At 29.5% G+C, this 22,933-nt stretch overlaps 3 protein-coding genes and 1 long non-coding RNA gene across 15 annotated transcripts in view; 1 reads left to right on the top strand and 3 right to left on the bottom strand.

Moving 5' to 3' along the window:
- Positions 1 to 847: 847 nt before the first annotated feature.
- Positions 848 to 3,185, bottom strand: LOC122628900 (retinol dehydrogenase 13-like). Of its 2 annotated transcripts, none has more exons than XM_043811736.1 (6): positions 2,761 to 3,181; positions 2,396 to 2,561; positions 2,205 to 2,313; positions 1,823 to 2,137; positions 1,560 to 1,767; positions 848 to 1,077 (listed from the first exon to the last, which is right to left on the bottom strand). In XM_043811736.1, the coding sequence occupies exons 1-6, from the start codon at positions 2,835 to 2,837 to the stop codon at positions 975 to 977; spliced, it is 978 nt and encodes a 325-aa protein (XP_043667671.1). In that variant the 5' UTR covers positions 2,838 to 3,181; the 3' UTR covers positions 848 to 974. The 2 variants fall into 2 exon arrangements, with proteins under 2 accessions (XP_043667671.1, XP_043667672.1); XM_043811737.1 differs by lacking the exon at positions 848 to 1,077 and adding an exon at positions 1,190 to 1,501 and having other exon boundaries at positions 1,550 to 1,767; positions 2,761 to 3,185.
- Positions 3,186 to 4,032: 847 nt separating this feature from the next.
- On the bottom strand, positions 4,033 to 8,833 carry LOC122628898 (transcription factor Dp-1). Of its 6 annotated transcripts, XR_006327133.1 has the most exons (12): positions 8,643 to 8,832; positions 8,416 to 8,521; positions 7,138 to 7,256; positions 6,948 to 7,014; positions 6,779 to 6,876; positions 6,424 to 6,575; positions 6,154 to 6,316; positions 5,711 to 6,072; positions 5,523 to 5,605; positions 5,357 to 5,440; positions 5,001 to 5,284; positions 4,033 to 4,774 (listed from the first exon to the last, which is right to left on the bottom strand). XR_006327133.1 is itself a non-coding variant. In XM_043811732.1 (11 exons), the coding sequence occupies exons 1-10, from the start codon at positions 8,462 to 8,464 to the stop codon at positions 5,052 to 5,054; spliced, it is 1,410 nt and encodes a 469-aa protein (XP_043667667.1). In that variant the 5' UTR covers positions 8,465 to 8,833; the 3' UTR covers positions 4,033 to 4,753; positions 5,018 to 5,051. The 6 variants fall into 6 exon arrangements, 2 of the variants coding, with proteins under 2 accessions (XP_043667667.1, XP_043667666.1); XR_006327134.1 differs by having other exon boundaries at positions 4,033 to 4,753; positions 8,416 to 8,832; XR_006327132.1 differs by having other exon boundaries at positions 8,416 to 8,831.
- A 2,198-nt stretch (positions 8,834 to 11,031) lies between these two features.
- On the top strand, positions 11,032 to 11,458 carry LOC122628894. Its single transcript, XR_006327127.1, has 3 exons — positions 11,032 to 11,065; positions 11,141 to 11,291; positions 11,392 to 11,458. It is a non-coding gene; the product is annotated as an uncharacterized LOC122628894 (long non-coding RNA).
- A 7,227-nt stretch (positions 11,459 to 18,685) lies between these two features.
- The window catches only part of LOC122628657 (unconventional myosin-XVIIIa), a 66,114-nt gene continuing 61,866 nt past the window's right edge, over positions 18,686 to 22,933 (bottom strand). For all 6 annotated transcript variants that reach the window (XM_043811139.1, XM_043811142.1, XM_043811141.1 and 3 more), the window contains 6 exons: positions 22,248 to 22,371; positions 21,706 to 22,160; positions 21,269 to 21,581; positions 20,838 to 21,101; positions 20,386 to 20,723; positions 18,686 to 20,037 (listed from right to left, as the gene is read on the bottom strand). In XM_043811139.1, the coding sequence (XP_043667074.1) occupies positions 20,031 to 20,037; positions 20,386 to 20,723; positions 20,838 to 21,101; positions 21,269 to 21,581; positions 21,706 to 22,160; positions 22,248 to 22,371 (1,501 nt within the window). In that variant the 3' untranslated portion in view covers positions 18,686 to 20,030. The remainder of the gene's footprint in view (positions 20,038 to 20,385; positions 20,724 to 20,837; positions 21,102 to 21,268; positions 21,582 to 21,705; positions 22,161 to 22,247; positions 22,372 to 22,933) is intronic.

The following is a 22,933-nucleotide window of genomic DNA, read 5'->3' as shown; positions in this document are numbered from 1 at the left end:
ATAAAATTTTTTTTTATATCATACTCTACGTGCTTATCATATAATGAAATGTCATAATTACATAACGACTATATTTCTAACGATACATAAAAAATAATTTATTCCAAAAAATCTTTTTTGATAATTTTCAGTATGAAATGCTATAAAAACTTTATATACGTAAAAATAAATATTTAATTTTAATATCGAATACTAAGTACTATTTACTATATATAAGTATAAAAAAGTAATGTATAAGATCTATTTAGTATATATATGTACTATAAAATAATTAGATATTATATTTGTTATGTATTATTAATGTATCTTACAAAGTAGTTTTAATGTAGAATTTAATTAAATATGAAATTTAAATTTGTATATATGCCCGCCAGTGATGTAAACAACTATAAATACCAGTGATTGCGAAGATAACAACTCAGTCGTCCTTTGTACTTCGAAGAGTGTGTTTCGTAAGTTTCTTTGTTCTTATATATAATTAATATTTTCGATTATTTTACATTTATTTAAAGAATATATTGCATATATTTTTTACTCTGTCGGTAATTAGTATCGTATATTTATTACTCTTATCGAATCGTCTTGAAAATAAAATAATTGTCTTATTTATTAGGTAATTGCATATATCGACAATGTTAAGGTTATGTTTTATAAATATTAATAATAATTCGTGATAAACATATAAATAGCAGAAAGGAAACATATAAACCTTATTTGCGTTTATTTGCCTTTATTTCTTTTCGAAAAGAAGACGATACGTTACCTAAAATCAGTATTGAAATAAGAAACTTGTTTAAAAAATATTCGTGACAAATGATTATTTAATCATTAAAAGCAGTTTTTATAATCACTTTTGCAACTAGAAAATTTATTTAATAAAAATATAACGGTATAAGTGAAATTATCATGACGAAATAAAAATTTATTTTTTACATCAATTTCCTTTTAATTAAAATGATGTTACATTTATTATATTAAGTAACATTTAATTTCGTCCATTTTTCACTAACTAGCCATAACCATTTTGCTAATTTATCATCTTTAGCTTCATCGGAAATGTTAGCAACTTCGTTATTACTAAAACAAAACAAAAAACAATTATATTATTTTTTTTAAATATATAGGGTATTTTATTATCATCACTTTCTTACTAAAATGTAGTAAAGTAGTAAATAAATAGTAGTAGTAAGAGAGTGATAGTTTCTTAGCAATATTTAAACTAAGATATCTCCTAAACTAATAATTTCTTGAAATATATAGGTTAATATTTTTCTATAGATAATATCAAACAAAATCAAGAACATATGATATAATTAAAAAAAATATATAGTAGGCATAGTAGGCAAAAAAATATAGTAGATATATATCCTTTATGTATCCACCGACAATATACCAAATTACATCATATTATGTGTTTTTTTGAAATTTTCATTTTCAATATTTTTTTGTATCATCAGTTTTGCAGATATTCAAGGGAATTAATTTAAATAAGATACTTTATATATATATATATATATATATATATATATATATATATATATAATAGATATATTACTCACCTAAAATAAGAGCCTGTGATATTGTCAAGCTTAGGATCTAATGCAACATGTAAAATTGCTTGAGCTCCTTGTTTAGGTGACTTTATAAAAGGCCATATAAATGGTTTAATAAAATATTTAAAGTAAAGATTTTTAAATAACGTCATGTGTCTTGTTATTTCTGTATCGACAATCCCTGGATGAACCGCATTAGTTGTAACTTGTGTTCCTAAATAATATACTTATTAATTTAAATGATTAAATGCTAGATACATTTACAATACCTTTTAGTCTCTTTGCCAGTTCTCTTGTAAACAAAACATTAGCTAATTTACTTTGGGCATATGCTTCGTAAGGATCATACTTTTCTGTACTATTTAAATCTTTGACTTGAAGTTTTCCTTTTAAATGTGCATTACTTGAAACATTTATAATTCTAGATGGTGCAGATTGTTTTAAAACATCTAATAATAAATTTGTAAGTAAAAAATGTCCCATATGATTTACTCCTAGTTGCATTTCGATGCCTTCTTTTGTATAACTTTTTGGACATCGCATTACACCACCATTATTAACAAGTATATGGAGTTCAGAATTTTCTGTATCATAAATATAAATATTAAAGCAGATATGCCTTAATAGATAGTTAAAACATTTGATCATTACCATTTTTAAATCGAGTAACAAAGTTCCGTATACTTTCTTGAGATGCCAAGTTACATTTTCTACAATAAACATGTTTATTTTTTGTTTCAATAACAATATCTTTGCGTGCCTAAAACAATAAGAAAAATTAAAAAACTTTTTATTAAAACTAATATATAATACATATAATTATATTTATAATTTGTGAATACCTGTTCACATCTTTCTTTATTTCTACAAGCTAAGATAACTTTAGCATTTCGTGCAGCAAATGCACGAGCTGTTTCTTTACCAATACCAGAATTAGCACCAGTAACAATGATAACTTTACCTTCTAAATTCTCTTCTCCTTCATACTTTTTCCCACCAAAATAATCTCTATAAATAACAAAAAAAAAAAAAAGAAATTTATATAATACTTGTAAACTGTAGAAATTATTTTTTAATGAATATCTTAAATAGAATTATTTATAGTCAAATTGAATACATTCAAATAATTCAAGCGGTTAAAACAATAACTTATATATTTGGATTAAGTTTATGTATTATAAAATAAAATTATATAAAAATATATTACTTTGTTAGATACGCTACACCAACTGTAGTTGTAATCATCGATGCATAATAGACTGGTTTCGGAAGTGACCATCGCATTATTAAATGTTACAAATAATAATAAATAATTTTTTTTATATTATATTTTCTTTTATTAGTTTTAACTCGTGCTAGCATGAACTTCACCGGGACATATATATATGTACTTATATATGTATATATATATATATATTATATGCGATCATACACGAATCTGCATAAGCTATGAAAATCACAACAAATTGATTGGAATCACATTTATTTTATTTGATGAAAGCACACAATATTATTCTTTAAATAATAATTAGTATATTATATTTTCACTGGATACACTATAAGGTTATAATTGTAGATAATAAAAATTCCATTAGATGGCAGTTCATCCGTTTCATGGTAACATAAGCATTAATTCATATCTTAAAATTTGTTGTTTGTCGTTAAATGATAGAAGACGAGTGCTTTTTGTTTTTAACATTCAGAATAAAACTGATTAATTATGAAGCCGACTCTTGTGGCAGATGAAATGTTTCCAGAAGGTGCAGGATCATACATAGAACTTGAAGAGGTAATAATATGTTATAACAGTGTAGTTTATGATATTTAAAATGTTGTTTATAATTTATTGTATATCTATATATAAACATAAAAGATAATTATATAATGGTATGAATTTACTTTTTGTTACACGTATTTTATTTCATAAAATTATAACATATTTTTAGGTTGGTGGTAGTCGTTTATTAGTAGACCTTACAACCAGTGAGAAGGCGGTACATGCAGATTTTTTCAATGGTATGAACATGAAATATTTTAAACACATCTAATGTTTTCTTGTAAATAAATTAAATTTTAATTCATAAATTTATTAAAATTTCAGAGTTCGATGATCTCTTTGATGATGATGATTTAGATTAGAGCACTTTCAAAATTACCTAATCATTGTACACAGTAGATAAAAAGTTTAATATTATAAAACTTACTTAGTTATTGATTAACATCACCTGCTCTTTCAAGTCAATTTTTTATTGACAATGGAGAATATATTTTTGTAAGTTAAAAGAGTATTGTTATTTTGATGTAATAAACATTAAGTTCATATATTTTCATTTCTTGTGTTAAAGATTATAGTTTTGACAAACTATATAACAATTTTATAATAAAACTAATCATATTTTGTATCTTGTAACTAATAATATATATAGAATTGTTTTAGTTTTTTTTTTTTTGTGACAGAATAATTATTAAGTCAAAATTATAAATTATCAATACATGTCTATATATTTAGAAACCTTTCATTTGCACCTGATTCCAATTGTATATTACAATCAATTGTGTCAATGTCATTACTTTAAGTTACTTGGACAGGTAACCTTATGAATAAACATTTACACTAAAAATTAATAAAAAATAGAACAATAGCATTATGACAATTTATTTATACTTCAAAATCGAGTCAGACGTATTCGCATTTAGCATACTGGACTTCACCGTGTATCACTGATGATAATTATTATAAACGTGCCATAAGAAAATGAGTACTGGTCTTAATATTTTATACACATATTAATGTAGGTATAAGGCTAAGATTATAATTTATTATACATAGGTGCTAGTCATATAAATCTGCAAATCAATGCACAGTCAATGGTTTTTTGACATTATATACGTTTTCAAAATTAGAATCACTTCTTGTGCATTGAACTGGTTTCCTAATATGAAAAGAGCCTTGCTGATATATTTAGGCGAAGTAATTATGTATTACTTTTTTCCATTTGCCTCCAATCGATGTATTTTCCTCTTGACCATTCTCATTTACTTTATCAGATTATATGTATCGATGATAGTAAGGATTGATTAAAAATCCTTGATTACTATTATACACCTACATAATCTTGATTGACATGGTGAAGACTCTGGTGATTGGGGCGGTAACGACGATGTCAGTGGTGATATTGATAATGATCACGTTGACACCACTGAAGAAAATAATGAATATCCTGAAATTATAATTATCTATATCTATAAATTAAATGTAATTGAGTACATTTCTGGTAAGATGTACATATTTTTTTTTTAAAGGATTCAGAACTTTTTAGTAGAATGAAATATTATATTAAAAATAAAATTATGGATGAAAATGAAGTCTAGGATAATAATTATTTATGTTAAATATTGACTCATTACAGTATACTATGTTAGATTAAAATATTCAAAGTTATTTACATAATGACGTAACGAACCCTGAGTCCAGCCTTGGGAAGTTTGATCCAGGTGCTAGTTAACTTCTAGATCACTATCAGCTTGATCATCCTGATCACTCTCTTCGTCATCATCTTCTTCTTCTGAATAATATTGAGATGGTGGTGAAAGAGCATCTTCAGATAACGAAGTATGTGATGAAGAAGGAGGCCTAGAACCTTCTAATTTAACTTCTAGGTCTTCCATAGAAGTACTAGGACCAGGTATAGTGACTGGGATGAATTTTTCCAGATCACCTGATGCTAATTCTGAAATAATAAAGTTTGTAGAATGTTGAACTAATTCGTTTATATGTCATCACATCATATTGAAATACGTACGTTCCACATATTTTTCAAGCGATTTAGGAACCATCAATTTTGCAGTCCGTAAATTCTCTTCGGAGCAGTTACCTTTTTCTAGGCCTAAAAATATAAATTTCTGTTAATAGTAAATATTTAAAAACAACATAATTTAATATATAATTATTTAATATTCTGTAATTACCAAAGGCCAAACCCATTTGTTTTAAAACCTCAATGTCATCATGAATTTCAAACTTATCATTAAAATTAAACAGGTACTCAGTTCTGTAAAAATAAAATATAAAGAGATAATATAATTTTTTAGGTTTTGTAAATGCAATAAAAAGATGACAAATATTATATGCAAAAGGTAAGATTAGTGAAATATACTTGTCGTTTGAAATGCTGCAATCTATGACAGTCTTTTTGCTGGTATTCACTATGAGGAATGGCAGCTGTATGGCAGAATTAGGTTTTGGTGGTCCGCGAAGACTTTCATTTAAACGATTACGTTCTACCAAATTTTTAAACGAAATGTGTGAAAGAATGAGTTGATGAAGTTGTTGTGTCTTTGCCTTAATTTTTTCAATTTTCTTTTTCTTATCTTTTTCTAGTGCTAAACACTCTTGTAATGAATTAGTTGGTAAACCTAACCACCGAATTTCTTTCTTTTCTTTGGAAATAATATTCATTGCCATTAATACATTTAAAGCATCATATACACGTCTCCTTATATTTTTTTGATCGTATTGCTGAAACAGAAATAAAATTATAGTAATATTATTTATAAGAAAATTATTAATTATATATTATATTGTATCATAAAAATTTACCTGATCTGTTAATGAGTTTATATGTGCAGGATTAGTAAATTCTCCTACTAATTCATCCGCCACTTCATTATACGACGTGGTGCCTTTTTTTTTTACTTTTTCACATACTTTCATTGAAAAATGGCGTAGACCTTTCCCTACTTTTTCCGTTTTCCTTCTTTTACTAGAAACATAATTAGCAAGTAATTTTAGCAAATAATATTATTTCTGACAATAAAATATACATAAATTATTTTAGAGATAAGAATATCAATGAAAGTAATACAGTACTCAGGCACAAAATCACTTTCTGTATCTTGTCGTTTTCTAGAACCACTATGATCCAATATTGGACTAATATATGTTTTTCCTGTTATATCCTTAACAATCTGTGTATTACTACTTTGCTGTTGCTGAGATACTATTGCCTGTTTTATATCACTCTGAAATAAAATCATATAAAAGTATAATTATTAGAGTATGTTTATGTTATGTGAATCTAATAGATATTTTTATAACATTTGAAATATTATGAATAATTCTTCTATGAAATTCTCAAAGAATATTATGAGTTATCAACAGAGAAAAAGAAAGCATAAAAAATAAGACTTTTATAAATGTAACAATATTTCGAAATATTCCTTACCATTTGAGCTGATGTTAACTGTATTGTTTTTGTTACTACAGGATCTCCAGGTTTAGTAGTATTTAATTTTGTATTTTGCAAAGGTATTGTCACCAATCCTACAAAAAATAATAGAAGTTAGTTAAAAATTAAATGATGATGCCTCTAACAACGAATTAAATTTGCTCACTCTGACCAGGGGTTGAAGAACTTTGTAGGCTAATAGTTCTGAGGACTTGTGCATTTGGTGACAGGACCTAATAATTATATACATTAAAAAAAAATGTATGCAATAAAACATATATGTTACATTTGAAATAGAAAAATAACATAATGTTAATAACATAAAGTATGTATCAGTTATTATTTTAATAACATACCTGTGGTTCTTGACTTGGTGTTTTAAAAACTTTAAAACTACCAGTATTCGCTGTGCTGATAATACCACTTAATGATTTATTAGGTGTACTTTGTACAACCTTTATCACCTGTGGATGACCTGTAAGAGTTCTTTACATTACAATTTTTTTTTCATTTTATTAATTTAATTATATTATAAATATCTTCATAGATTGATTCAAAATGAATAAATAATTGATAAAATAAAGAATAGAAAATAATGTATAATCCAAGATTAAATTATGTTCTATGAAATGTGCTTGAACTTGTTTCTTGAATTAATTGTGTGTATGTTGCTCTGTAGTTCTTTTATCAATAATGTTAAATGAATCAAATTAAAGAACATTTAAAAATATCTATTTCCATACAATATTCTTTTTAATGAAAGTAATAAAGATTATTTAATAGTGTACTGTTGAAAGGCATATATTCAGACAATGAAATAATGTAATTTCTATAAATGCAGTAGACAAATAAACTATGTATATAAACATACATATAATACAAAGAAATAGAACTAGAATATTTTTTGATATACTGATACTAACTCGCTTATTCTTTATTATGTTAAACTAGATTATATTTATTTCTATATAACATCTGCAAACTTAAAAAAATTAACTTTCCTTTTATAAAGTAAAATTAAATGTAATGTTTAAATAGAATTAACTTAAAGGAAGAATTTGATTTGATATTACTTATTTATATCAAGTTGCAAAGATAAAATTGTTACTTCGATTGATTCTCAATTTATTTTTTTATTTACCTTTGTATGAAAAAGGAATATATTTACATAAAAAGCATTTACACATTTTCTTGAGGACTTATATATGCTTTATTGTTTGCAAGGAAAAAATGAATGTACAGACTAGTAAGTCTAAAATAGCTAGTACGCTTGTACATACATTTATCATTGATCAGATTTTTTACCATATATATTTTCACAGTATATATCATGTACATTATAAGGAAAGCCAGGCTTAATGTTTATTTGAAGAAATGAATTTTGAATTTTATTTTAATACAAGAAAAAGTAAGGAAATGTACAATCTTATAATGTGCATAAAGAAAGGGAAGACAATAGAAAATATTCCATATGACTCAGATATAAACATACGTTTGGGAAAGACTTAAAATCATTAGAAGTGCACGTTGATCAAGAACTAGGAATACCTTCCAATATTAAAAACTAGTGCAACGTGTTGTGTAGTGTATCGAAAAACACATGCCGACTGTCGGCGCATTCTTAGATAACTTACCATTGGCGTCATGTATTAAGAAATTCATCGTTTTATTTTGTTGTGTCATCTCTATAATTACTGCGTTCGTTCGACGTCGGAAACGATCCCACAGATCGCCCAAATACTAAGCCAAAATAAAAAGATCATAGGTACACTTGCAGGCTTAGCTTGCCGTATCACCAAAATGGCGACACTTGTGACACAAATCTTAGAATGCTATCGAGGATAAATTGAATCCTACGCACGAAATATTACAGTTGGCTGATTGTTGTATATTATAAATTATCCATCCCTTTTAATATTCTACTGCTGCATAGTAAAGTAATTGGAAGTTGCAGATTCGCATGCACGTAGGACCACGGACGTCAGACGAGCTTGGCTTGGCGGCAGGACAATGTTAAACAGCTGATTGGTTGTCGATGATCACATGGTTTTACCTTCCCCCTCCAATTTACCTTAGAAGAGCACATGCGACCGCGCCGAAAGGCGCTTCATCGATGTAATGTGCGTCACGTAGTCCCATCTTACGAACATGAGTGCGCTAAACCGATGAAACTTTTAATAGGATAATAAATATGATTTTATTTTCGCATTGATTAGTTGAAATTACTATTTCTATTAATTTATCCGAGTTTTTTTTTGTTATATTACGTATTAAAGGCCTTCACACACGCATCAACGTAAGACGTAATAGGTAAACCGTCAGGAAATCCACCAATCAGAATCGAATATTCCCCTCTATATTTTCGGATGCAAGACGTAAGCCGTAACGATAAAAAATTTTGCGAAGATCTTCATACAGGCATCGACATAAGACGTAAACCGTAAGCCGTAGTACGTAAATGGTATCACGTACGATTGCCGTAAGCCATAAGCTTTGACCAATCACAATCATCATTGAAAAAATTGCGCGAAAATATAATTCTTAAGTGTCAAATCCTGCTTGCTGCATCCTCGTTTTTCTATCGTGCTTATGTTTCTTTAAAACATAATGCTCTTGATGATTTCAATCGTAATGTATGAATACATAACTTTAAAGTCTGGATACTACTCGTATTGATGAAATTTCAAATGTAGAATTTAATTGCGGGAAAGCATGCGATTGGTTGAATATAAGACGTAAAGTGTAAAAAGTTCATTCTTACGATAGCTTGTAGAACTTATATCTTGCGTCGAAAAATATAAAGAGGAATGTATAATTGATTTTGATTGGTGAATTTTCTCACGGCATACGTTTTACGTCGATGCGGTGTGTAAAAGCCTTAAGGTCTTTTTAACAGCAAATTCGGTCGAAGAAATAGTAATGTATCAGGAGCTTTATTCTATAACTGCTTTTAATGATACATATGCGTACGATTCGAACGGTGAAAAAGTGTATATGTTTTTGAAACGGTATTCTTGATTATAAATGTGTAGTATTCGCAATTGGAGACGTATATATTTTCCATTACACTGATTTACCTTTGATAACATCGGAAAATATATGTACTTTTTAAAAATATCGATTAAATAAAAAAATTAATAAATAGATAAATATTATATAACATACATTGATTGAAAAGATACTGTATCATATTTAATTACAATTTTATATAAATTGATAACCTATATTAATCACCTTTTTCATACGAATGATTTTCTATATCGCAGTTAAATAACTTGAATAGAAAAAAAAAAGATGAATGAATATTATACATAAATAAAGAATGCTGTTAATAGAATACATGAATAAATATCCAATTACAAGAATTACTAAAAGGAATACGATTTTAATGAAGAAGAACTCGTTGTGTAGATAAAGGTTTAAAAAGGAGATTGCGTCATAAAATCAATAAAATCGATCTTTTGATTAATTTTGATGAATCTTTTATTATTTCTCTTTTTTATTTCGACGAGTAAAGATCAAAGCTTTTTCTTACTAAGCTTGAAAAATTATTACTTTCGGTGATATTATTTAAACAATGTACGATATATATTAACTACAATAAACTAATAATTAAACAATAATAAACTAATAATCGTTAAAATGTTATAATGCACGTATTAAATATAAAATAATTTTAATATTTTAATATAGATACATTTTGAACTCGGAGTCATTACCTTTATTTAACGTGGCAGTAAAAACGAGTTTTTGATTGACTTTAGTAGTTATTATATCACATTTCATTTGTACTTCGACGAGTGAACATCGAAGGTCTCCGAGGATGTCTTTAATAACAAAGAGTTAAAGCAATTGTATTCTTATATCACACATTTCTTACTGTTTACTTTATTTTAGATGTATATTTTGAACTAGCGGTCGTCGGCTCGCGTGACGTCAACAACATTACACCTTTAATTAACTTTGACTTTTATTGGATCAGTCGTGCGTTGTATTTCGACGAGTAAGGATCGAAGCTCCCTTAGAATGTGTTTTTCGTAAGTAATAACAAAGACTTAAAGCAATTATACTCTTATATCACATATTTCTTTAATATTATATACAATTTATTTTATTTTATACTTAAAATTTTCATTAGTGGTCTTTGGTTATGTGCGACGTCAACATAATCGGACCTTTGATCGATATTGACAATTACTGGATCAGTTTCGTATTATATTTCGACGAGTGAACATAGAAATTCTCACAAGATGCTTTTTCTGCAAGTAATAACGGAGAATTCAAGTAAGTATACTTTTATATCACATATTTCTTTAATATTATATACAATTTGTTTTATTTTTAAGTCGAAAATTTTAGACTGGCAGTTTTTGGTTATGTATGACGTCAACATAATCGGACCTTTGATCGACTTTGATAGTTACTGGATCACTTTTGTTTTGTACACCGAGGAGTGAACATAGAAATTCTCACAGAATATCTTTCCTGCAAGTATCAACGAAAATTTTAAGTAAATATATTTCTCTATCATATATTTCTTGAATAATTTATACAGTTTCTTACTATAACTGTGATACAAATAATTTTGTTTATATTTTTTTTTCTTTCAGAACTTTATTGTAATCGAGCGCGTAGCAACGAAGTAATCGAGTGTTCGTCTCGCTAAAATAAAAATATCGCGAAATAGAAGCAGTGTTTGTTCGTACGCGTTTCGCGATTTAAATAATGAGTATTCTTGTATGGACTGCGTGCAATGCAGTCGTTAGAGTCAGTGTTTGTTCGCGAAGTTTTTTGCTTTTTTAATAGTCGCACAGACTGTATTTATAAAAGACTAGAGTTTCGCGAAATAAATTCAGTGATCGTTCGTTAATAAATAATTATCGCGAATTAGAGTCAGTGCATCACCGAAGAGGATTCCGAAGATCAACTTCGATGTCGACCTACCTCATTTCCAACCAACTACGTATCATCCACCCTCAATTTCGACCTAAATCGCGGACGAGTGTTTTGGAGCCATCGCAGAACTTCTTAAGAAGTGAGTTAATTTTTAAGTCCCTCCGATCACTCAATCATATCGAGGACGAAAGGTCCGAATCGGCACGAGTGATCGGTTGTAATTAATTAGTAGACGAACATTGAGTGATCACGAGTAAATTTCTTCGGAGATTTACTCGTGAATGATTCGTTATTTTTTGATTTATTTATTAGATCAGGATAGAGTCTTCTTGTTCAAACGCGTTAATTATAATTATTTGAAATATTAAATATTTTAATACGTTTATTAAATATTTTCTCTCGCGATATAACAATAAATATTTACGATATTTACGAGTTCTAATAAAGAATGAGCGAGAAGACATTCGCGATGAATAGTCTTTAAATTACAAGCGAAATTGTATGATTTGTATTTTAATAATTAGAATAATCGCTTGTAGGAAGGAGCGTCCAAAGATTTTTTATTACATTTTTAAATAAAATAAACAGTTTTATTGATAAAACGAAAGTCTCAGTAGAGTCATTGCTTTTGATCGAAAAAAGTCGAGTAGAGTCATTGCTTTTGAAAGAGTAAAGTCGAGTAGAGTTATTGATAAAAAACAAAAAGACTTGTAAAATCATAGCCCGTAAAACCTCAGAATAAATTAATCAATTTTTAGCTCAGGATTTTCAGCAATTAATATATTAATTCTCGTTTTCTTTCTGTGTTTTCTCAATTTTTCGTTTCAGGATGTTTTTAGAGTCGTGTTAGATTTATCAGTTTTCTTCCACATTTTAGTTTTTTGATATTAACTTTTGATATTAAATTATATGTGATAAATGCAAATTGAGGAAACGATGATTTTTAAATTTATAGATTCAGGAAGTACATTTTGTAGTAGTGTCAAAATAAAATCAACCGTGTGAAATAGACGCAGGTTTAAATTCGGAAGGGAATAATTAATAAATAAGATTATTTTATTAATATTTAAATAATAGAACATTGCTAGCAATGTTACGAAGATCATAAAACACGATCGACATAAAATAAATTGAGTTTCGTCTTTCGACAAACATAAATCGCAAACTGGGGAGGAAATAATTAATAAATAAAATTATTTTACTAATATTTAAAGGCTAATTCTTTCAATTAATGTAGGGACTTGAATTCTTGCTAAGCTCTTGTCACTCTAGGAATTAAAGTAGAGTTTATAAAGTAGAGTTCCACTTAGCTCGTGAGTCTTAAGATGGAATAATTTTCACGCGATAAAACCAGGATCGTTATTGTTCGCGATATAAAAGAATCTAATAGAACTTCAGTAGTACTATCGAATGATTGCAATGGCAATATCGAAAAATCAAAAGCATGACCGATGTCTGAAGCTGACGGTGTCGAACGGTGGAGTTTTTCGTAAGCGAGGTTTCACCAAACCTCCTGTTTGCTGAGAAACCTGAAGCTCTCGAAGCGGAAAGACATCCCGGAACGTGGATTTTAGAATAGATTCACCATTAGCCCATGGATCTCCAGATGCAGTAACCGTTTCATCGCCCAACAAGCATATTTCATCATCCAGGGATTTAGATTTTTACACGGGTGTTTAAAGAATCTTTCTACCTGAAGTGTAGAAGGATTTCTTTTCTCCCGTTAGGGTAAGATAGGAGGACACTCGCGTTTGTGTCGGCTGGTATAATCGTTGGTGTTCTCGGACGCGATTAAACCCAAGCATGGCTCCAACGTACTCAACATACTCGTTTGAGTATTCTTGGACACTTACGTAAGTATTTGTGAGTGCGATAAGATTTAATCTTCGATCCCGGCGTATTTGTCGCGAAAGCACGATCGGTTGTGCTCAAGTGGTGATCGAAGCTTCCGATGTTTCGATGGTTGAGCTATGCGTAAATCGGTTCCCAAATGCGGAAATATGCATAGAGCTGCAATTTTAACGTTTGAGACTTGAATTCGTCGTGGAGTGGAAATCATCCGGTTGTTTTGATTTTTTAATGATAGTAGTAGTGGTAGTATAATAAGTAGAGTCACCGTTAGCCCGTGGGTCTCCAGATGCAGCAACCTCCATGCGGTGAGACCTGGGTCGGTATTACTTGCGATGTATCGAAACGTAAATCTAAATTATGTAACGCAAGTACTACCGGGCGAATGGCTGCATATTCATGAATCGAAGTTGATACGTATAATATTTTAATATCGTTTTAGTCACATTGAAATATATGAAATATACATTTATGAAATAAAATTTTCGGTATACATTGTTTGATATTTTTATCTCGCGCGCACCATGTTATTGACGTGCTTTGTAACATACCATAGCAAATGAAAGTGACGAGCGCATTATCTAAAAAAAAAAAAAAAAAAAAAGAAAATAAAGAAGCATGACATTTTTATAATTTATAAATATCTTTTTTCTTACCTTCGTAAACATTTCGTGCGAAGCTATAATAATTCCAGTCATAGAAAAAGTTGATGGTTTCAGACTCGCAACCATAAGCAAAACCAACATTTTTCGCGTTTTTATAGATAACGCATAAAATGGAATTTCACAACTTTGAAAATGATAGGATGTTTTTTTATATATATTTAACGATATGGAAAAGAAAATGCGTACGAGTCATGAGTTTTGAAAAAACTTACCACTTCGTCAATAAACCGGTGCTATTGTTTATCAACTTTTGTCCGAGGTAGCAATAAATGTATATTATGAACAAATTTGCAGAAATGTAGAGGGAACGTTTCAATGTATCGTTTATATTTTCTGTTAAAGGTAATAACTCGAATAACTGCAAAACAAATGTTTCAATTTTTAAATCATAATATATAATAAAACAGTGTAATATTGTTTTGTTTTTCTAATAGTATATCTATATCATTTTATGCTTATTTACTAACGTTACTTACATAAAGATAATCTAAAATAATGAATGCCATTGCAAACAATAATTCGACAAAGTATATTCTAATGTACATCAATTTTAATAAGGCGACGAAACTTTAAGAAAGAAAGAACACATATTATAAAATAAAAAATTTACATTTAATAATAATATAAATTTGTTATCGTAAAAAATACAAACTTGATGGCATTACAATGCCATTTTATAGCATCTAAAATCCAATCATATTCCTTTTCGCAAGTATTAAAAGGATAAATATACAAAAAACTATACTGATTTTTTTGAAATGGTCTCTCTAGCTTTATACTGTAACGATTGATTAAATGAAATATTTTTTGGTGAAGATATCAATTTCTTAAGGTAACGACGTTATCAATTATTATTATACTTACCTAACGATATTGAACAAGGCGCAAGCATGTTGTGTGAACGATATAAACATTGAATAGTTTGCAACACCCACAGTACATATGATGATTATTGTTATGATTTCATATAAAAGAATGAAATAGTAATGCATACTGCTTTGTAGAAAATATTCAATGCGAAATGGTAATATTAATTGCGTATCATCAATGACATCGAAGGTGTAGAGTAGACCGTTTAAAACGGATGGGATCATCAAAAAAGCTGTATAAAGGTAACAAACAACTGAAATTGCAAGCGCGAAAGATTAATTATAAAGTTATTTTAAACACTCGATGTTAAGAAGAAAAGAAAAAGAAAAAAAGAAAAAATATTATGTATTTTTTGTGTACCAACATGCGATCGATATCAAACATAGTTTGCTTTCAAAGGCGTACTTTCGCATTATTGTTAATTCTTGTTGTTCTGTTAAAACGTTTAAATCGTATTTAATACGATGAAAAATAGCTTTTACCTGAAAAATAAATGATATTTCGTTTTTCCTTTATTCTTTTATATATAAGAATGCGGTCTACAACGAATGCATAATCAATGCAAGAAATTCACAACGGGTGAATAATTAATTAATTAAATGTACGAACTCTGGCGGAATTGTAGATCATATTGCAATAACATAGGAAGAAAACTGAGGCGGGCAAAAGTGTTTGCATTATTTCAATAATTAAATCCATTTTCAACTCCATTGTGAGAAATATGATAGCCTAAAGTTAATGATAAATTTTTTTACTTGCGATTCTTAGAACAAAGATCATTTATTATTTATGCTAATGTAATAATCCGAACTTGTTTTTCAATAGACTATACTTGTATCGTTTAAACTTGTAATATATCTCAGATCGGTGTAAAAAAATATCAACGTGAAATGAAGCTAACTACACGATAATTTATGTAAACGTTTGTAACGTCAAGATTTACCTGAGATAAAATGCTTATAATTAAGACGAAAATTATAAAAATAACACGTGACAGTCGTTTCGATAACTTCTGATAAGGCCATAAACCAATAAGCGCGAGCAATTGATGATTATAAATGCAACAATATTTTCTGAAACGATCTGAAGCTCTCAAAGTCATACTAGCATCTGTTCGACGATTAAGAAATTTACAATCGCGCATGACTGCAAATCCCCTTCGAATTGCTTCATTAAATATTCCACCACAATTGTCATTAATAATTTATTTGTAGGGGAAAATAAAAATTATAAGGAAATGAAAGAAACAATATTCCCTTACTTGACATCACTGACATCGATCCATAATTTTTCTCCCCTGATATCGATCAGTTATATCTAGTACTAGTAGATTTAGTGTTAGTAAGAAACAGATGGAGTTTCTCAGTAATTAAATGACTTGCTTCAATACATTCCTACTGTACAATATTTCTTCTTTTTTTAGAAGAGACATGAGTGTTAGATTAGAAATATTTTTTACTGGTTGCTAGTGTAATTTTGCATGTCGAAGGAAACGTATTATCATAGAAAAAAAAAAATGTACTCGATTGTTATATTATTGACAATTGTGTATGTATTATTTTTGTGTATAATGCGATATAATATAAAAATTATAATATATCAACTGTTCATGAAAATGAAGCTTTGCAAACTTTGGAGAAGAATTGTTTCGACGAGAGTTATCTGATATCAAGGGGAAGATTAATGGCATTCATTATTTTCTTATTTAGCGGAAAGTTTTAAATGGAAAACATTTTTTTTTCTTTTTTTTTAATGAATTACTTATATTAATAACGATACACTCGACAAAATACGCATATGCTGTGATACATATAATAATTGTTTCAACACGTAAGATCGAAAGCATCGAATAATATCGCATTTTATTTTTTCACAAATATTCAACGCGAAGTGGCGATACTAATTGAATAACTGTCTTTACATCAGAATTCTGTATAATATGTATGAGAATGATAGGAAAATATTCAGATAAAAGATGATTAAAATGTAATATAATTATTAGAATGGATATTATAAATAGAATTTATTTTGCGATAAATAGAATTTATTTTCTTACTTTTGCACGCGATCTATTAATATATACAATCTACTATTTTTAACATATTTTTGCATGATTATCAACTTCCATTGCGTCTTCTAATTTGATCTAATCATACTTAATACGATCCAACATTTTTCTTATGTTTTAGTTGAACGATAATTAATATAAAAGTAAAGAAATAAATAATTGGAAGGAGATACGAACTTTCACGATATTGTAATTTAGCTCAAATGGAAATAACGAGATGAAATAACAACATAAAATTGGCTGGAATGTCTGCATCAATTTGATAAATAAGATCATTTAAAAATTTTATTGCGATGTAATGAACGCGCATATCTTAAGGTAAGTAAATTAAAGATCTTGATCATTGTAATACGAGTGTGAAAAAAACAAGGTTTTTTTTCGTCTTCAATTTAATTGCATCAATTTAAAAATTTTTTCATTTAATTTCTTTTATTAATAAATTAAATACGAAGAAGAGTAACGTGTACAATTATTATTAGTTAATGGTTTAAATCGATATTGGAAATATAGAAGGACATTGATTAATTATTAATTATATCAAGATCTGTAATGATCATGCTGAATAGTTTGTTTTTTCATATAATCAGCATATATTTATTTTTATTAGAAAGAAAAAATATTGTATTAACTGAATAGAATTTTTTAGCAATTTATAAATTATTTCATTCATAAGTTTTTGCACTTATTAAAAAAAAAGTTAATATTTTTTTTTTTTTTGAATGATAGGGGATATTAAGATGAACATAAATAGATTTTGGATATCCATGCAATGGCTTTGGGATACTTAAGAGAAAGAAAAACGAAAAAAAATCCTCTTTTTTAAACTTACCTCTTATTTATGCTATTAATCAGTTCGTTAAGAATACTTCTTTAAGATCCATTTTTCATCGTATCCTTCAATCGAATAGTATTAACGTCGCTAATGAAGATTTCTCGTATTAAGAAATCTTTATAGCCCATTTTTTGTTAAAAATTAAAAAAAAAAAAGAAGATTGTCGAACGTCGAAGATTTTTTTATCGAACTTTCAAGTAAATATTTCCCTAATAAATATATCGAATATCTTTCTGTTAAGGTTTCCGTAACATACAGTTAAATATGCTGAAAGAATGTTAAAATATTACTAACAATTTCTACTCTATTAAATCTCTGATGTTTTAGAAATATTATACAACAATATATATGTACATATACAAATGCTTTTGAAACATGAAGATCTACGTAGAGTATTTAAAATATGTCATTGTTTTTGACTTTGAAAAACAAAACAAAAAAGTTTTAGTTTTCAAGTGTATTTGTTTAAAAAGAAATATAAATGATGCTGGTACTCCTTGCAAATACTACTATAGGATAACTACACTAAACTCCAACAAGGCAAATATCGTAATACTTTTTTATTCAACAAATTCTGATATATTTTCTTAATGACGTGAGTCAAGTATACCTAAGTTAAAAACCTATTTCTCATTGACTCATTATTTTCGATAATTTTTTTTTTTTTTTTTCATAAAGATTTCGCAAACAGGTTGTTGATCGGTGAAATAAATGACAGACATCAATGTAATTAAATAAGAGATCTGCATTTTACAAAGCAATAAGTTACACGAGAGTTCTTACACGAAATCAAAGATCCGACTCGAGTCGTGGCTTTTTTGTTTGTTTGTTTGTTTTTTTTTTCTTTCTATACAAACGAAACACGGCAAAAAACGCGATCCAGATGTGCAATCTCGCGTTTATGCGGAAAGCATGTCGGGATATACATGTATATTTATATATAAATATATTTATATATGTATATATAAATATATATATATATTTATGGGTGCATACATATATATATATACACATATATATATATATGTATGTATGTATGTATGTATGTATGTATGTATATATTTATTTTCTGGATGGAAGTAAGGCTTTTTTTCGTGTGACGATTATTTTCTAGTTCAAAGGGTGCTCTGAGGTATATATTTTTCAAAATTCCATGCACTTTGCCATTTGACAATAGTATTAAGAGTCTCAGAAATTAAAAGTTATTTGATTTCGCTTGGAAGACTGAAGGAACGATATCGTTCGTTCGTGTAGAAGACTATAGTCGGGCAAAGTAGCACCAATCATGCGCGAACAAGAAGAAAGAAAAAAAAAGTTAGAGAGAAAAAGAGAGAGAAAAAGAGAGAGAGAGAGAGAGAGAGAGAGAGGAAAGAAAATGAAAAGAAAAAAAGGACACGTTCAACCACGACGTCGAAGCATTACGGGTATTATACATTTTTATTAGTTTAGCACCTACTTACTCGCCGCTATCTTTCTTTTTTTTCTTTTTTTCTCTTTTTTTTTTGTTTTTTGATAAGCCGCGAGAAAAGCCGCGAGAGAAATCATGAAAATTGTTGACTCTTGTTCGCGTACAATTACTGGGAGACTTTTTTCGCAGCTTAATTGTTAACGATACGAATTTTCATTTCTCTCTTTGTATCTTAATTATAATATAAGACGAATCACCGTTTCGAGTGCTTCGTCTTCTTTGATTCCCTTTCGATAATTTTATTTGCTATTACGACGAAAATAATACTTCAGACACTTTTATGCGACCGATCGACTTTTTCCTAGTCACATGTCAACGTAAAAAACACGAATATATATATGTATATGTGTGTACGTGTGTAATGTGTACGATCGATGAAAGTTTCGTTTCTTTGATATTTTATTTTTCCATCTACGACGGGGTTCGAGTTCAGTTCATTCGCAACTAGTCTTCGTTCGTGTGTCCAAAAACTTGATACGACGATCTCCTTCGATCGGTGTCTCATTAGATAATGATGCTTCGTCAGAACACCGAGCCGATCCTTTTCGATCGATCGGTTCTTCTTCGTCTTCTTCGGACTCTAAGTCCGATGTTGCTCCGGATCAATCACTGAAAAAAAGACATAATAAATAAAGAAATAAATATAAAAAAAAAATAAAAAAATAAAATAAAATAAAATAAAGGATATACAATTTTTCTATATAGATCGTTCCGTTTTAATCGCGATCCAAATGAATTACATTGATATCATTAGCGATATCAAACAATTCTAAATTTTACATTTATAATCTAAAAATCTATTCACGTTCAAATATTTTCCCATAAATATTTTATTTGGATCAGATTAAAATAAAACGCTCTCTCTCTCTCTCTCTCTCTCTCTCTCTCTCTTTCTCTCTCTCTCTCTCTCTCTCTCTATATATATATATTTTTTTTTTTTTCTTCATCAAATCCAACCTGTCGCTGTTTTCACTCGTTGCTTCTTCGCTACAATCTAAGTCGAGTTCACCCTGTATAGCACTTTGCAAATCGTCTATTCTTTGAAGCGCTAATCTTAGATCGTCCCGAGCGACCTTAGTTTCAGCTTCAGCAGCCTCCAAAGATTTCTCTAGCTCGCGTCGTGCACGTGTCGCTTCTTGCTCGCGAGCTAACGCGGAACTCGCTTCTTCGCGAGCGTCGCGTAATGATCTTTGCAATCTTCTTGCCGTGTCTTGTGCCGTTTGTTCCTTTGTTCTTAGCAAAGCCGTCTCGGTTTGAAGCTTCTCGACGCTCTCCTTAAGTCGTGCTATTTGAGTCTGAAAAAAAGATACGAGGTTAATCAATTTTTAAATTTAAATCGATTCTTCATTTCGTTAAATCGAGAAACTTAAGAAAAAAAAAAAAAAAAAAAAAAACAAAAAAATTATTACCTCGAGACGAGCCCTCGTTGTTTGTTCCAGTTCCAATTTACTTTCCAATTCCTTTGTGCGAAACTCTAATCGTCTCGTAGCAAGACTATTTGCAGTTGGATCACCGAGTTGTTCAACGGATTCCAATCGTTGATTCAATTCTGATAACTGATCTTTCAACGACGACTTTTCTGCTTCGAGCGCTGCGATCTGCACCTGAGCTTCTTGCAATTGTGCTTGCTCTGCGGAAACTTGTTGAACAGCAGCTCGATACTTTTTCAATACCTTTAAAAAAAGAAAGAAAGAAAAAAAAAAAGAAAAGAAATAATAAGGATTAATAAACATTTGTACAAGTTAATATTTATAAATGTTAAAATCACATTGTTTTTATTCTTGAGCATTAAATGTTAGACAATATGCGATTAAATATTTATACGTTCAAAGCAACTTACTTCAGCGAGTTCTTCTTCGTTTTCTTCGAGCTGAGAGAGAAGCTCCGATCGTTCACGATTAGCAGCATTAGCACGATCCTCGGCTTCGGAACGTAGCCTCGTAGCTTCTTCCAAAGTAGCTTGCGTCTCGTTCAATTCTTGTTCCAAAGCTTGTTTAGCTTTAACAGCCGCTGCTCTGGCACATTCAGCGTCTTCCAATTGGTTCTTCAATTGCCTCAAAGCAGCTTTACCAGTCGAATCACCTTTCGATCTTTCTAACATTGTCTGGGCATCCCTCAGCAATGCTCTTGTTCTCTTTAGGTCTCTTTTTAATCTTTATCATTTGAAAAATAAAACAAACGAATTGAAGTAACGTACATACAGTATTCAAACGAAACTTTCATTAAATTTTTACTTAAATATAATCAAAAATAATGTTTAAGCAAAAAGTAGTAAACCTTTGTGTCGTTTCAGCATCCACAGCACGATCAGCCCTATCCTGTTCTTCTATGGCTACCAATCTTCGTTCCAATTCGTGTTTCTCTCGAAGAAGTATCGTTCGTTCCTCGTGTTCGTTCTCCAACTGAGATTCCAATGCTTTTACCTTTTTAAGTGCATTTCCACGTACATCTTCCAACTCCTCGTCACGTTGCTGCATCTCTTTTCGCATCTCTTTGCGTTGCTGTTCAATACTCATCTCGAGTCTCAATTTTGCCTGTTCAAGCAGCTGCACTTGTCCAGCCAAATCATCCAGTTCTTCCTCTTGATCTTTTGTACGTTTTTCCAACTCGTGTTTCGCTTTCTTCAATTGAGCAACCTCTTCTTCTGTTTTACCACCGAACGTTAATTCTTCCAGTTCTTGACTCAACGTACGAAGTCTTTCCTCTTTCAATTCAATTTCTAATTTTGCGTCCTAGAGAAAGACAAGGTATTCCATTGATTTTTATTTCATATCTTTATTTATTTTGAACCAATACATAGTTGGTACGATAATACTCACACTCAGGTTTTGTTCTATCGTGAATTTCTCAGCGATCGCAATCTCTTTTTCCCGCGCCAATCTTTCTCGTTGCGCTTTTTCCTGTCTGAGATCGTTCATCAAGTTTTGCGTTTCCGAATCAAATCTGAAAGAAATTAAGACCGACGTTAGCCATTTAACAGAATTTCACATCTTAAAAACGTCACCAAAATTACAACTACGCGTTTAAGTGTATCTTTTGTCTCCAATCATCCGATCATCCTATATACAAAATCGCCATTAAATTCATCGATATCAACAACGAGCCGAAAATGTTAAGGAATTATTATATGAGCGGAAATAGGAAATGTATGCCAATATGTTAAACAACAATGAACGAACGTGATACAAATGGTAACAAGATAAAAGTACTCAAAAACAAGGAGAAATGATTGGAGGAATATGTCTTTGAATTTACGTTAATCATTGTACCCGACTATTTTTACGATCACCCATCGCGATTTATAGCTAAGCTGGATACGATCTTAAAGTCTGGCAGGGGTGCCCTCGCGGCGCTATTGGCCTGGCGCCAAGCCAGAAACACTTGTTGCTACGGAAGAAATGAGAATAGAGCGAGCCACCTCCCAATACTAGTCGTCTCTCGTCAAAGTATTAACAGAGAACGAAACGTATCAGCGGGAAACCCAGATACGATCTTCTGCGAGTTC

Source organism: Vespula pensylvanica, chromosome 4 (genome assembly GCF_014466175.1).
Source record: "Vespula pensylvanica isolate Volc-1 chromosome 4, ASM1446617v1, whole genome shotgun sequence".
Taxonomy (NCBI): Eukaryota; Metazoa; Arthropoda; class Insecta; order Hymenoptera; family Vespidae; genus Vespula; species Vespula pensylvanica.
Note: the sequence above shows the minus strand (reverse complement) of the source record. Positions and strands in the feature narration are given on the sequence as shown.